General features: G+C 41.1%; 1 protein-coding gene and 1 long non-coding RNA gene across 2 annotated transcripts in view; one reads left to right on the forward strand and one right to left on the reverse strand.

Moving 5' to 3' along the window:
• LOC123380624 overlaps window positions 1–16,183 on the forward strand; it is a 45,777-nt gene that overhangs the window by 15,671 nt on the left and 13,923 nt on the right. The window lies entirely within an intron of this gene.
• TCN1 (transcobalamin 1) lies at window positions 4,495–16,116 on the reverse strand. Its single transcript, XM_003993476.3, has 9 exons — window positions 15,964–16,116; window positions 13,592–13,771; window positions 12,726–12,866; window positions 11,679–11,834; window positions 10,229–10,416; window positions 7,697–7,886; window positions 6,499–6,685; window positions 4,879–4,997; window positions 4,495–4,719 (listed from the first exon to the last, which is right to left on the reverse strand). Exons 1-9 carry the CDS (start codon window positions 16,040–16,042, stop codon window positions 4,658–4,660), a joined length of 1,302 nt encoding a protein of 433 aa, XP_003993525.2. The 5' UTR covers window positions 16,043–16,116; the 3' UTR covers window positions 4,495–4,657.

The following is a 16,183-nucleotide window of genomic DNA, read 5'->3' on the forward strand; positions in this document are numbered from 1 at the left end:
TTAGTATATATATAATTAGTATATATATTATTCTGATATATAAGTATCAGAAATACAGCTATATTAAAGCAATACCTCCCTATAACATACAACAGAAATAATATCTTGAGAGTACAAAGGAGGGGGATAATTTTTTTTGTAACTACTAGATATTAGGTGGCTTTTTTTTAGGGGGACGTTCCTCAGTGGCTCCCATCTTGGAATAAAATTCAAAATCCTCTTAATGACCTACAAGGCCCTGTAAGATCTGGCTCCTGGTTGCCTGTTGGGCCTCACCTCCAACTGCTTTCTTCCCTTGCTCCCTCTGCTCCAGCCACACTGAACCCCTTGTTCCCTGAATCCATCACCCACCTTGGCACTTGCTGTCTCCGTTGTCAAGGACGCTCCTCCTCCAAATATTCTCATGGTGGCTCCCACACGTCCTTCACGTCTTTGCTGAAAGGCCAGCTTTCACCCAGACCTTCTGTCTCATGTATGAGACAGCCTCACCCCCAAAGACACCCACTGTGCCCCTGACTCCTCACCCTCTGTCACACTATGCATGTGGTTCGTTTCCTGTCTCCTTTTCCACTAGATGTTTGCTCTCAGGCAAAAGGGTCTTTGTCTCCTTTTCACTGTTCTATCTCCAGCCCTTGAGTTCCTACCTGGTTCACAGTAGGAACAGAAGAAAGACTTCCTGGATGAGCAAATTCATGAACAGATATAAGACCTGGGTTGGAAAGCACTGGTTTTCACTCTTGGCTAGTGTTGGTGGTTTTGTGATGAGAGCACAGGACACTTATTGGGGTGCATTAGACAGCTTCTAACATGGCCCCACGTTCCCACCTCCTGGTTCACGCCCTCGTGATATCCCCTTCTCCAGAGTGTGGGCTGGCCTCACCTCAAATGAATATAATACAGCAAAAGTTATAAGATGAGGTGGCAAAAGACTGTCTTCCCTCTTGCTTTTGCCGTCTCTCTCTGGCTCTTCTTGCTCCCTGCTCCGAGAAAGCCGGCTGCCATGTTACGAGCTGTCTGATTGGGAAGCCCTTATGGCAAAGAACTGGGAGGAGCCTCCAGTCAACAGCCAGGGCGGGCAGAATCCTGTCAACAACCGTGTGAATAAACTTGAAAGCAGATCCTTCCCCAGTTGAGTTTGAAGACAATGCCTCAGCCAACATTTGGATTGTGGCCTTGTTGAGAGACCTTGACCTGTGGGAACCGTGAAAGAATAAATCTTGTTTTAAGCCATTAAGTTTTAGGGTGATTTGTGTTATTAACTAATACATGGTGTGTGGTGGGAGATGAGGCCAGAAAGACAGTTTGAGTCTGCACAGTGGAAGCCTTTGCATGCCATGTGAAGGAATGGTAGGCACAATAATGCCCCCCGCCCCCTAAGATGTCTGCATGCTAATCCCTGGGACCTGTAAGTATGTTAGGTCACGTGGCAAGGGGGAGTTTAGGTTGCTCATGAGCTGACTTTAACATAGAAGATTATTTTGGATTACTGGGGGGCCCCCACTGTAATCAGAGGTCCTTACAAGTGGAAGAGGACGGTGGGAGGGGGTGAAAGTCAGAGAAGGGCATGTGGTGATGGAAACAGAGGTCAGAGTGATACAGTTGCTGGCTTTGAAGGTGGAGGAACGCTGCCTCCTCCAGAAGCTGGAAAAGGTGAGGAAATGGATTCTCCCCTAGAACCTCTAGAAGGAACTCAGCCCTGTCAACACCTTGATTTTATCCCAGTGAGATCCATTTCTGACTTCTGACCTCCAGGGCTATACGGTGATGTATTTGTTGTCAGCTAAATTAGTGGTTATTTGTTAACAACAGCAAGAAGAATCTAATACAGGATTAGGGACCCAGAATGGCACTGATCTTGGGTTCCAGAGGCTGCTCATGACCATCCTGAGATGAGCCACACCCTGTGGTATGTGTCTTGAAATATATACTTCCTTATAAATTGCCAGCCATGGCTGCTGCAAGACTGATTATGATACAATTGTCTCACTTAGCAAATAACTTCCAGCACAGGAACCACACAGGCCATACATTTCTTAACTCATATATTTTGACAGTCCTTGGGTAACCATTGACTGAACTTCTTTATTCATTTATTTGCCTGTTTTATCCTGTGTCTGGTTTTCTGGTATCCAAGCACCCAGACTCTCTCTGGACATACGAAAGGTTTATTTGTATTGATTATTCTGTGGCAGCAGATGGAAGTCTTTACCCTCAGACTCAGTCTCGGTTCTGTCATAGTCCCAAGCCTTGGGAGCTTCTCATAAAGCATGTGTGGCCAGAGCTAGGATTCTCCGGGCAATGTCAGTAGAACGACAAGGGAATGTTACTCCGTTAACTTCCATGTCTGTTCCTGAGACTAAAGCCATTCCTATCAGATAGCAATGTTACTGTATTCTGCTATGGGACCACTGAGTAGCAGAAACTCAGCTCTGTCTGTTAATAATGGAGGCCGCAGCACTACAGGGAAGTGTTAGAAACACAGTGACATAAAATGCAATTTCGTATTTGATCTAATGAGAGGAATGAACTGAGAATTGCAAAAGAAATGCTTTTTCGTGCTGTGATTGGATGTTATTTCATTTCATGTCAGTGTGCCTATTAGAATAGCCTTATTATCTATTTGGGTGAATGAGTCTAATACAAATTGTGTGCTTTACTGGGGTTGACTGGTTATTGTTGAAAGTGAGCCATATTTCACATGGCTTGGAGAGTCTACAAACAGGTCTGACAGCTGCCTCCCTGTGCAAACAGCACCACGGAGGCCCTCTGTCTCTGACTTAGCTCCAGGATGAGATGCAGACCCAAGGGGGATAGAATCCATTGCTGTCTAGTTATGAGGGCATCTGTCACATCCAGTTAATGAAGAACAGGGTGGCGTTGACCCTGAGGATCAAGGATCAGTACCAGAAAGCAATGGCCAAACCCTAACTATAAAGCAGGGTTGCTGGTGGAGAAGAGGAAGCTAAGGGTATCATGAAGAAAACATTCAATTCATCTGAGGGAGACATGGATAGAAATAACTTAACTAACTCTACCTGAAGGCATCTTCCTTTTGGGGGTTGCTTTCAATTTTTTATTTTATTTTATATTTATTTATTTATTTAGAGAGAAATAGAATGCAAGCAGGGGAGGGGCAGAGGGGGAGAGAGAGAGAGAGATTGAAAGAGAGAGAAAATGAATCCCAATCAGGCTCCATGACCAGCACAGAGCCTGACAGGGGGGCTCAGTCTAACAACCATGAGAACATGACCTGAGCCAAAATCAAGAGTCAGACGTTCAACCAACTGAGCCACCCAGGCACCCTTTGGGGTTGCTTTATTGTTGTTGTTATTATTATTATTATTAAAATTTTTTATTTTTATTTAATTTATTTTTTAAATTTACATCCAAGTTAGTTAGCATATAGTGCAACAATGATTTCAGGAGTAGATTCCTTAATGCCCCTTACCCCTTTAGCCCATCCCCCCTCCCACAACCCCTCCAACAACCCTCTGTTTGTTCTCCATATTTAAGAGTCTCTTATGTTTTTGTCCCCCTCCCTGTTTTTATATTATTTTTACTTCCCTCCCTTATGTTCATCTGTTTTGTCTCTTATAGTCCTCATATGAGTGAAGTTATAGGATATTTGTCTTTCTCTGCCTGACTGATTTCTCTTAGCATAGTACCCTCTAGTTCCATCCACTAGTAGCAAATGGCAAGACTTCATTCTTTTTGATTGCTGAGTAATACTCCACTATATGTATGTATGTGTGTGTGTGTGTGTGTGTGTATATATATATATATATATATATATATATATATATATATATATATAGGGGTTGCTTTAAATGGGTTATTTTATGCTTTATCTGAAGAACTATTTGCCCTTTGGCATCTTAAAGGCTTGTCTTGCTCCTGACTGTATGTGCATGTAGCTCAAGCACTCAGTTATAAAGTACAACTCAGTTCATGCTTCTGAGATGTGATTTAATATATATTTTTCAAATGTGCATTCTGCTGAAATGGACACTAAAGGTGATTTTTTCTGCACATGTATTTTGATGATATGAATATCAGGATGATTTTTATGGGGAAGTAAAAGATAAATAAATGTGGGAGAAGAACAAATGGGATCCAAGGGAGACAGCTGGGTGAGGGGATGATATTGTTCCTCGGGCTTTATGGACTGACCTTTTATCTCTAAGACTCATGTTTCTATTTTTCTCCAGAGCAATATTTTTCTCTCTACCCACTGCCTCTGTGAGGTTAATGTCCACTTGGTTCATCCCTTACTTCTGGGCCTACTTGATCTCATCTGCTGCTGCTTCAACATTGGATCTAGAACCTTATCTCCATTCCTACCTGTTGCCCAAGGTCACCCACACAGTTAGCAGTAGAACCTTGAGTAGAGCTCAGCTTAGACACTGGTCTAGTCTCTTTTCCCTTCCTTCTTCTTGCAGTGGTCTTCCCTCCATCAATAATCCCTTTTTAAAATGAAATGGTTAGAACACGCTCTTTTTGTGTAACTGTTGACCTTTTATTGAACACGCAGAGAAGCGGGGGGGTTATTGGGTCTCCTACTGAAATTGAGAGAAAGGAAAAGGAAGGTATGAAGCCACTTTCCACCTGCCATTCTATTGCAAAGGGATGAGATCCAGCTGAGGAAGGTTTGAATTTATTAATATGTGCTCCAACGAACCTCCAAATTATCTCCCTCATGCACAATGTAACTACCAACTCCTGAAAAGGAAGAATGAGAAGTGGGTTAAGTGATTTAACCACAAAATCACCAAATAATGGATCTCACTTTCCCAGTGCCTCAGCACACTCACCACAAAAGGTTGCACCCTCACATCTGGATGCTTTGGGCATGGTCACTCACATCTGTCCCTCTCTTACCTTGATCCAGCGGTTGGCCGTTATTCAGGAGCTCCCAGAAGGTTCTGTTGTTATTGTTGGCTGTTAAGCCCTGAACAGAGGTGATGTAGGGGCCCCATGATCTCTCCTCCACTGTGAAACTGTGGGGACAGTAAATGGGTTATGGGAACTTAGAATTTTTAAAGGCAACCTTCCATGGGCATTTCTCAAACTTCAGTGTACGCAAGAATTACTTGAAGCTATTATCCAAAAAGGCAGATTTCCTGTCCTTGTCCTCAGATACTTTGATTCTGTAGGTCTGGGTCGGGACTAGAAATCTGCATGTTTCATAAGCACTATAGATGATTCTGCTGCAGGGACTCCATAATCCATGCTAAATCATACAGGAATGATGCCCTGTTTCTGCCCCTGCATCCTTTCATAGGAGACACTGCAGTCAACAACTGCTAGTCTTGTGACCCAAGATAGTAACAGTTGAAGATACTAAAGTGCAGAAGAAAATGTTCACCTTATGTCCTAGAGGCACCATAAGCTAGTGGGCTTTCTTTTAGGGAAGAGGAACAGGAAAGAATAATTTAATATTTCATGTTGTATTTATTATAAAGTGACATGACCAGTGTCTGTTTCACATTCCCTGGTCACATTTCTCTGCCTTTCTGCGAGCCCTTGAAAGCAACCTTTATAGAATTTATTTACATTACATATTACATATATATGTGTGTATATGTACACATATATGTGTACATGTGGTGTATATGTGTGTATATATATGTATACATATATGCATATATAATTTTCTCTTACATTTTGGCATCTTACATCTTGTTACGAGACCCAGTAAATACTTGTCAATTAGATTTAGGGAGTCAGAGGAACCATATCTTTCAGAGGCAAAATCAATATTGTAATTTTAATATTTAACCTCTGTGGGCCATAGAACCCTAATCTAGGGGTCAATGAATCTGAAAGTGGGGGAGCATGGAGAGGCTTCCCCTCTCCATGCCCCAGGGCATTTGTGAAACCTCTGATTTAAAGGACACGTTTTGTGTGTGTGTTCACGTGTCTGGTATGAGCATCCATTGCAATCATCTGCTTTTCTTTTGCTTTTTAAGCTTATTTATTTATTTTGAGAGAGAGAGAGAGAGCAAGCATGTGCACCTGCGTGGGGGAGGGGCAGAGAGAGAGGTTGAGAGAATCCCAAGAAGGCTCTGTGCTCTCAGCGCAGAGCCAGTTACAGGGCTCAACCTCCCGAACCATGAGCCAAAATCAAGAGTTGAACCCTTAACTGACTGAGCCACCCAGGTGCCCCTCATCGGATTTTCAAAGAGGTCAGTGATTCAAAAATAGTGAACCATGTTCTAAAACAAAGTGACTAACAAAGTTCTACTTATTGAAAGAATTTTTCTGACAGAAGAGAGATCCCTGGGACTTACCCATTAGGTGAACATTAATTTAATACCTACTGGGTGATAGAAGATGAAAAGTCTTACCTTTTTTAAATTCTTGCCATGAGATGTAGATGGACAGCAAAGTTACCAGTGAAGAAGAGTTTCAAACATACTTTGTATTCAGGTGCTTATGTATTCTTACTGTGCCTTAAAATCACCAAATACCATCACCTTAGGTTACATACAGACATACCCAAATAGAGTTGCATTTTCTTTCTGAGCTGCTTCCATCACATCTAGGAAGACAGAGCCATTTGCTACGGAGACCGTGGTGGAATGTGTTTCCTCGATTATTACCACAGAATAATTCACTTGGATTTGTGAGGGTGAGAGAGGAGGTGTCACTGTTATAGGCTCCACAGTGGAGATGTTGAAGTCACCTGGCAGAGACAGAAAAGCAAAGAAGAGTTACTATTCAGAATAATAAAAATGATGTTAGCGTTTACATGCCCATCCGACCTGAGTCCCAGTCTCCTTTTATGCAGAGTAGGATTTGCTACAAGGAGCCCGAATCAGCAGTCAAGGGGCAGATCCCTCGGTGACTAAACAAGATAGTCACCAGCTTGTAAATACGTGTGTTCAGCTCCATTCCCAGCAATTTGAGCAATTCACTTGCTTCTGTTTCTCACAGAGGCTCCTGATTTTGTTTTTGCTTTGGTACAGAATACAATAATGCTTCCTTTTTAGGGGGTGCCTTTTTATTTTCTTAACATTTATTGAAAACATATTAAGTGCCAGGCACTGTACTAACCATCATACATGGATTATCTTATTCAGTCCTTAGACAAAAAACCACATTAGATACTATTATCATTTGTATTTTTTTATATTAGTACACTGAAGTTAGAGATTAAACATTTTGTCTGAGGTCCCTAAACCTATAAGTGGCTGAACCAGGAATGGACAGAGATAAAAGAAAAGATACAGAGGTAACAGAGACAAAAGCAAAGTCTTCTTTCATACCTTGTTGAAAAATCAGTCGTTTGAATAAATGACTGTAATTTCCTTATAAGATTGCCATCTTCCTCTCACAGAATGTAGGAGTTCCCTGAAGTATCACTCCTTGTACATAATGGAGAGTCAGACTCACCATAATTGGTTTAGAATGGGAATAACGCTCAGAACATCTCTCTATCCACCCATCAGAAAACATCCCTTTGGAGGCAGACATCACTTAATCAAGTCTGCCTTGTTTATCAATGTTTGAACCAAGAACAACACCTGGTACCGCATTAAGAACAAGTCCTCAGGTGGTTATAATCACTGGTGACATATAGAGGACTGAGTTCTGTGTGGGAACTGTTAGGCTTTAAAGATTTATCTGGTCACACTTGGTCCCTAAGAACACCTTAGACTCACATCTTAGGGTATCATGCTCTTTAGTGCTCTACCTGGGCCATAGACACAAGGAGAGTCTTTGTTAACATTCAAGTAGGTCTTTCCCATCAGGGCGGGTAAGATTTGAGCTGCAGCAGTTGGAATACGGAACGCTCCTTTATGAATTTCCATGATCACTGTGTCCAGAGTTTGTTGGCAATCCCATTTACTTTCATTGTAATAGTCTGATGAGACAAAGAGAGCCTAATGCATGAGAGAAGATGAGGGGGAATAAGAATGAGTGAGAGAAACATCAAATAAGGGGAAAGCTTACATCTAACCAATGCGGTAAATATTTATTGGACATTGACCATATAGGAAGCACCTTGGATAACTAGGATGCCTTTACTGCCACGAAAACATTTATTTATTTATTTTTTGAGAGAGAGAGAGAGAGAGAGAGAGAGAGAGAGAGAGAGAGAGAGGAAAATCTTAAGCAGGATCCATACACAGTGTGGACCCTGACGTAGGGCTCCATACCATGACCGTGATCATGACCTGAGCCGAAATCAAGAGTTGGATGCTTAACTGTCTGAGCAACCTAGGTGCCCCATTCACCAAGAAGTTTATAAAGAGTTTGGGGATGGGTGGGAGGTGGGGAATTGATTCATAATACAACTGATAAGAGCATCCACGAGAACAGACTTTCTCTACCCTATTCACTCTTGTAGCCCCAGCACTGGAACAATACCAGCCACATAGGAGGCAATTGATAAACGTTGTTAACAGACAGATAATCATAAAGGAGCCCCTAAGATGAATGCCTTAGGAGAAGCATCCAACGCCATGGCCTTTCAGAAGAGGAAGAGCACATAAACATTTAGTGACACTTTGTAAAGGCTTGGTGCAGAAGGTGGTCCTTGAGGTAGGTCTTGACAGTATGACAACATTTCATTAGGTGCCATAAACAGGGGAGCACTATTCCCAGAGGGTCAGCATTATCAAGGATGCTAAAGTAGGTGCAGCCAGCGTTTGGCCTGCCTGTGATGAGACTCTCTACATTTTGGCAAAATCCCCAGAGGATTCCTCTTGGCCTGGGAGGGCACTGGGGAGACTCAGGGTGATAGTGGAAGAACAGGCTGGAGAAGGAGGTTGGGCCATATTGGTAGACCCTTGAGTTTCTGGGTGAGGTGTCTGATATTCTTTGCTTGGCAGTGGGGAATCTGATAGGTCCTTGAATAGAAACTATCCAAGTGGCAGATGTGAACTGGGTTGAAGGGACAGAATGATGGGGTAGGAAAAGTTAGGAGGGTATCCGAGGAGTAAGACAAGGGCTTACTTGGGCTGGACCTACAGATGTGGCTCTGTAGTTTCTCAGGGAAACTTTAAATTAACCAAGAAGTCAAGAAGCCTTTGTGGAATATTTTTAAAAAGGGATCATATTTCATTTCCTCTTAAAAAGTTATAGGCAAGTAGCTCTCAATTCTGCTGTGAGTGAACATCACCTGGAGGGTTTGAAAACCAGACCAAGGCTTATGCTCCACCTCTAAGTTTCTATATTAACTGGCCGGTGTGGAGCCTACACATTAATGTTTTCTCAAACCTCCTTCGGGGGATTCAAATTTGCAGCCAGGATGGGAAACCACTGTTTTATTAGGTCCAAACTCAGTAAGGCAAGCAACAGCATCAACAGCAACAATAGTAAAAACAACCTGTGTGATTGGATCCCTGTTATGTCCCTAGCTTCATCTTGTAATTTTTTCCTGAGGACCTTGCACTGGTCATGTTGAAAACCTTGATCTTCCTAAAATATGTTATGTTCTTTCATGCCTGAGGTCTGTGCCCTTGCTGTCCTCTGTCCCTTGGAAAGCCCTCTCCTCCTGGAGTGGCCTGGAAGACTCCGATTCAGACTAAAGACTCAGTGAATTTTTTTTTCTGTAAATCTTTTTTTTCTCTCTTCTTGTATCTACCCCTTAGAATTGAGGAAATCAGTAAGTGATGCAGGAATAAAGCCCCAGACTTCAAGGAACATATACGGGACAGTGTAGGTGCTGAGTGTGAATTTTGAAACCAACAGTTTCCATCCCCATCTGAATCACTTTTTGGCTTTGTAATGTTAGGCAAGTTAGTGATACTCCATGACTCATGGTCATATTCTAGGAAATGGAGGTGATAATTCTTTCCTCCGTGGATTGTTGTGTTCATTAATGACTGTGTCAACAAATACTAGCTGCCATTACTACCACTGCCTTTTATTACTTGGAAAACAATGGTCTAATTTGGGAGGTAAGATGCAAATGCAAAACAATGGTTTATGGTAAAGTGTGAAATTACATTTGCCAGAACAACATGACAGGTTGTAGTAGACTCTAGAATTTCTTAAAAAAAAAAAAATTGTTGTCAGGAAAAGCTTCATAGAAACATTGGAGTGTGAAAGGTAAGGATTGAAGGTGAGGAGAATACATTTCCATCAGGGGAGAGGAATCACTTAAAATCAGTTAGTATAGGAAAGAGAATGGGTAATATCTTAGGCTGATAAGAAAGTATACAGCTATTCTTTCTTTCATGACTCCCTTCTCTGTCTCCTGTTTTATCCTCTGACTTACCTGCATAGCTTCTCCTGTACTATATATGTTTCCAAGGAGACCATTTTCTTTTTTCTGAGAAAGAATCTTCTCTATCAGTGACTTTATATGATTATTGATATTATTTAAGTTCTCCACATCTGTTTTTTTCTTCCCATTTGTTATATTCTTCACACAGGTCAGAGCCAGGACAGCCATTGCACCAGTATCTGCCAGGAAACAACATATTGGTGATAGGGTGACCAACCATCCCAGTTTGCCTTGGACTGAGGGATCTCCTGATATGTAGGATTTTCATTGCTAAAAGAGGGACAGATCTGGGGAAACTGGGAAGATGGGTCACACTAGTTGATGATAGGAGAGAAGGATTTCGGAATATGGCAATCATCTCTCCAGTACTAACCACTCAAATATTTCAAGATCCCTTGTACCTTGTACTCAATAGCTCACCTGTTGGTCAGAGAAACACATATGGATTTGCAGATGCATCCACATGAACAGTCTTCCGCTTCTACATCTTGGCTGTTCTCATTTTTTTTTATCTCTCAGCCATATTGGCAAAGGAATAGAGAGAATTCAGGATGATACACCAAGTAAAATATGTCTTTGCAATTTTCCAGTGTTTCCATTGGGTTGATTAAGAAATAGCACTTAAGAGAATTGTTTTCCAATAAACCTTCTTAAGGGGGAGGATGAGACAAGAGATTGGAAGAAGGGAGGATAAGGTCTTTTTCTGTCTTATTACTTAGTTCTCCTTGCATTCTTTAGATGTGGTACCTTCTCTCTCCCATAGAAATGGTATGAGAAATCTCATATTCTCCTTATTATCCAGAGATACTGAGTTGTGATTTTCTTCGGGCCCACTGGAGAAAGATAAATGTGTGTATCTGGATCCATAGGGGCTGGGCAACAATACTAGCTGTCTATAGGGGGCTTTGTTTTGGATGTGTAAGCTGACCCAGGAGATTTCTGGTCCTTATCCTTTGGGGATACAGACTTTATTGATCAAAGTTTTGGGCCTTGTCACTGGAGAGGTCGTGTTGTCCAAGTAAGCCCACACATCCAAATGGTCCCAATAAATTAGAGAAAGAGGCAAAGTTAAGATAACTGACTTCCACTGTTTCTTTTCTCTAACACTTATACTTCCTAAAATGTCTTATATGAGGATTCTTTCAATCTATCCTTATTATACAGATGGGAAAATTCAAGTCAAGAGTTAACATCCATTGGTCATATAACTCAAAGAAGAGGTAGGGTAAGAACCAGATCTTTCTACTGGATTGCTACACATCTAGAAAGATGCTTAAATGCTCCCCAATATCCATTCTTCTCAAAAAGAAAAATTCTTTTCCCTGGACACTAGCATAAAGAGGATTTTTTAAAAAGTCCAAGTACTTACTGGTACAAAAAACTCAAAGGGAAAGACTTACCGGTGTCCGATATGCCAAAGGAATTGGGGTTAATGACTCACCTACTGAGAACTGTCCCTGAAAATAGAAATTTTTATTTCCAGGTTCGAAGATTTTAGCAACTTGGGTGATTGAAAATTTCCCCCTGAACAGACATAAGGCCAAAACATCCAGGCTGAGCTGATAGTAGTTAGTCAGTGGATTACCATTGTGTTTCCCTGTCAGAGAGGAAAGAAATACCTTACTCATGGAAATAATACTGGAGTAATAAGTTTTACAGCCATTCCTACTTGCTTTATTAGAATTTCTTTACATTTAAGGAGAGGTGAGTAATAGAAGGGGGAAATCACTGGTAAAATCAGCAAACCTGAGAAATGTAAAGGCTGCTAAGAGCTACCAAATTCAACTCAACTCTTTTCATTTCAAAACTGAGGAGACTCAGTGCTAACATGATAAAAGTACTATCCTGACATTGAGGTGTTTACAGAGCTAGGACTGGAACACAAATTTCCCACCACTAAGCCTCTTGCACTTTCAATGGTATGTGTTCAAACTACAAGTAGAAATAGAGACCATCTCAAAAGAAGATGGGATCAGAGAGGCCTAATGAAAAATAGGATAAATATCGGGTGGGTGTTGAAATAAAAACAACGCACCTCACTAACAGCTGTCATGGTCAGCCTACTTTTCCAGGTGATAAAGTACTTGTGGCCATCCTTTAGCTCTTATACTAGTATTGTATGCTTTGGTGCTTATGACAGTCATTAGTGTCTTGTGTTGCTCAGCTATTTCTGGTGTGTTTCATTATTTGTCTAAAGACAAGCTTCTCGAGAACAAGAGAATAGTGTCCTATAATTTGTGTGTGTGCTTGTGTAGGCGTGTGTTCATCATCATATGTAAGGTTGATGTAGAGTCAATGCTCAGTTGAATCTATTTGAGAAGAAAATTCAAGATGCCTGTCAGAAGAGAGAAGAAGGGAAAGTGATCTGCAAAAATATGTGAATGAATAGAATGAAGAGAAGGAAAGACTGAAGGGAAACTTCCTTCAGTTCTGAACCAGTGGAAGAGAAGACAAGGTTGTCCACGGCCTCTGAACATTTGATTCTCACCCATATTTTTAATTTCTGCTTTGAATTTATTTCTAAGGTTTTTGACCAGGTTAGGATAACGTATAGATGTTTCATCAGGCGTTTTGCATGCTCCCAAAGCCAGTATAGCCAAGGCAAGCTGTCCCGAGGTTAAAGTTGAAGCTGAAAAGAGAAATATTCAAGTTGAACAAGGTACATGCTTGTGATTTTTTCTGGCCTCCTGTCTTTCTTGTAATTTATATTGCCTGTCAGTTCTTTCATTTTCCCTACACTATACCAATATTTGACAGTTCTCTTCTTTATTCCCAAAGCAGAGCCTTTTCCAGCAGTGCTGTATAAATGCAAGCTAGATTCTCGTCTTTCCCATGAAATCATGGGAGGTTTTGGGAATCATACAATCCTTGTAAAATTTAAAAGAAAAAAATAGATAATGAAACCTTGGGGTTTTCTCTCTTTGTGGGTGCCATCTTTCCAGGATAGTAATAATTGACTTGGATGTTCTGCTTCATAGAGTATGAAAATTCTCAGGCTTCTCATAATTCTTATAATAATATTGTGAGATGTGTAGGGGGAGATAGGAGTATATAATTTAGCAGATAGGAGTATATAATATTAGCAGATAGGAATATATAATTTCTTTTGCTTTTCCTTGTGGCCTTTCGAAAGAAAATATTTTTCAGGACCCAAAGAAGTAAGGTCTAGCTATAGAGAAAGTGGCAGAGGATTGATGTTTTGAGGTACTTTTATGTCCCCTCAAATTTTCTACAGCTGGAATAGATGTAGCAAGTATGCTTTGGACACACAATATTTTCCAAATATCTCTTGCTAGAGATAACCTATATGGATAAGTTAGTGTTCTAAATCTTCTGGAGACTATAGGCACTCACCTTTATAATACACAGTGAGGTTGACTTGTTGGACCAGCTGTTGTTCTTGGCATTGGTTCAGGATCCCACCAAGTCTGAGGGACAACAGGACATTGGCAGCTTGGATTCCTTTGGTATATTTTGAATTGATCATTGTGTTTATCAGAGGGTTTAGATCAGTATAGTTGTTTTTGCTTACCTCTGTGGCAGGGGAGGGAAGAAATAGGAAATACACATTAAGAAAACATTAAGGAACAAGAGCCCTAGGATCAGGGTTGGCATTAAAATATTTAGTAACAGATATGGCACAGAGGGAACTGTCCAGTGGTCACTAGCTATGTGACTGGAACAGGTACAAAGGTGAGTCTGGAGCCTCTGCTACATCAGGTGATACTCCTTTACCAACCATCATGGAAGTGTTTCAATGTTTTAATACTGTTTCAGCCTTACTGTTGTGTGCTGGCAGAATATCAGTCCTTCCTGGGAGATCTAGTATCATTCCCTGATTTTGAAGATGAGGTCTAGCCGACGTGTCCTTAAAGAAACCTTGGTAATTGAAGGCTTAATGGAGACTAGAATATGCATCTTCTGACTCCCAGTCTGTAGTCCTTTCTATTTGCTTGATTCAGTTCTTTCCCTTTTCCATCTTTCCAAGTGACTTATGTAACTTTCCTGACCTTCAGTTTCCTTGTTTTAAAATTGTGGATATTAACATCTGTTTTATAGATATTGGACAACAAATCATGTAAAAACTGCAAAATACCATACATACTATAACTTTTAGCTCAACTGGAGTTGCAATCATTATGTTTAGAGAATCAAGGAAACGTGAGTTCTCTATGCCTAATGTGAGGCTCAGAATCATGACCTGGAGATCAAGAGTCCCATGCTTTTCTGACTGAGCCAGCCAGGCACCCCTTCACAATTTTTCTCTTTAAAAGAGAGTTGTGGAGATCTGAATCACTGGTTACAGAAAGGTCATGGTTTTTTACAAGAACAATTGGACAATTGTTGAATCATGTTTGAGATATTGTGGAAGCATCTAGGTCAGCAGATTTTCTGGCACTGAAACGGACTTTTCAGTTCCTGGTCAACAACTCATCAGTTTCCTTGACCACTAAAGACAGAGCCAATCATTTTGTACAATGAATTGAACTTCACAGCCTCCACAGAGACCCCCAATTCTTAGGATACAACAGAGGAAATGACAGGCTAGGAAGAAAACTTAGAAGTGGCAGATTTTGTGCTTTAGCTTGTGTGAACACAAGGCTCTGCTGTGGTGATGTTCTCTTCTTGTAGGCTACAGAACACTGGGAAGATGTACCCACAGACAGCACCACCTACTCATCTTTGGACTAGGTTTAAGCTCCATTCCAGGGAAAAGACTTACAAAAAAGAAATCATGCCCCTGAGAGCTATACCAGACTTCGTGACATCACTTCCTTCAACACCTTCCCCCAGTTATCCTCAATTTATGGATAAAGCTAAAAAAAAAATGTCAGTGGGGCGCCTGGGTGGCTCAGTTGGTTGAGCGTCCGACTTTGGCTCAGGTCATGATCTCACAGTTCGTGAGTTCGAGCCCCGCATCGGGCTCTGTACTGACAGCTCAGAGCCTGTAGCCTGCTTCACATTCTGTGTCTCCCTCTCTCTCTGCCCCTTCCCTGCTCATGCTGTGTCTCTCTCTGTCTCAAAAATAAATAAAAATTTAAAAAAAAAAAAATGTCAGAAACATTGGATCATTCAGCTAGTAAGTGGTCAGACCACACCTGGCCAGTTTTTCTTTCTCTTACTTAGTATTTTTTAATAGGATCACACAATCTCCAGATCCTATACCCAGAGGAGAGATGATGAGCTTGTACTCATCTCCTGGGAGGAAGAGTTGGAGGGGAGAAGATGTGTAGCTTGGAAAATCTGAACTCAATAGTGACAAGAGGGAAGTCTTCATTATTTGAAAGGGATTATTAACATTATTTTTTTTTCTGTGTAGTTGCAAAGGGGTAACCCTAAACCCATAAGTTGAACTTCCAAAAAAAATAAAAAAAGATTGTGCCTCAAATTCAAAAGATACTTTATATGATCTTGAAAAGTTTCTGGGATTGGGAATATTATATCATTGAAAATGAAGAAGAATACATAGTTACTTAGTAGGGTTGCTGTGGTGGAGAAAATCTGAATCTAGGAAGAATGGTTAGGCAAGTTAGCACTGAATCTACAACCTCTCTTAAAACAACATACATTGTGGAACTTTCCTCACCATGTCTTGCCACATTTTATATTACTCATAAAATCCAACCCCCTATAGAACTGGAATAGGTCACTCTACACAAGTGCCCTGCCACTAGTCTTTAGAAGACTATCACACTAGGAGTAATTTTAGCTCAAAGCATACTCACCAAAGATCTCACATAGTTGTCTTGGAATAAGAGAAAACAATAGGAGCCCCAGTAGGGGCAGCTGGTGGGATTGTCTCATCTCTCCAACAGTGTTCTGGAATGGCGAGGGCTTGTCTGACTATTTATTGGGTGATGGGCAGAGGGTAATGAGAGCTCCACCTTTAGCTTGCCTCAGCCTCTTTCATTAAGTAAACATTGAGCAATGTTGAACAATGTCAGG

The sequence above is a fragment of the Felis catus genome, chromosome D1 (assembly GCF_018350175.1).
Source record: "Felis catus isolate Fca126 chromosome D1, F.catus_Fca126_mat1.0, whole genome shotgun sequence".
NCBI lineage: Eukaryota > Metazoa > Chordata > Mammalia > Carnivora > Felidae > Felis > Felis catus.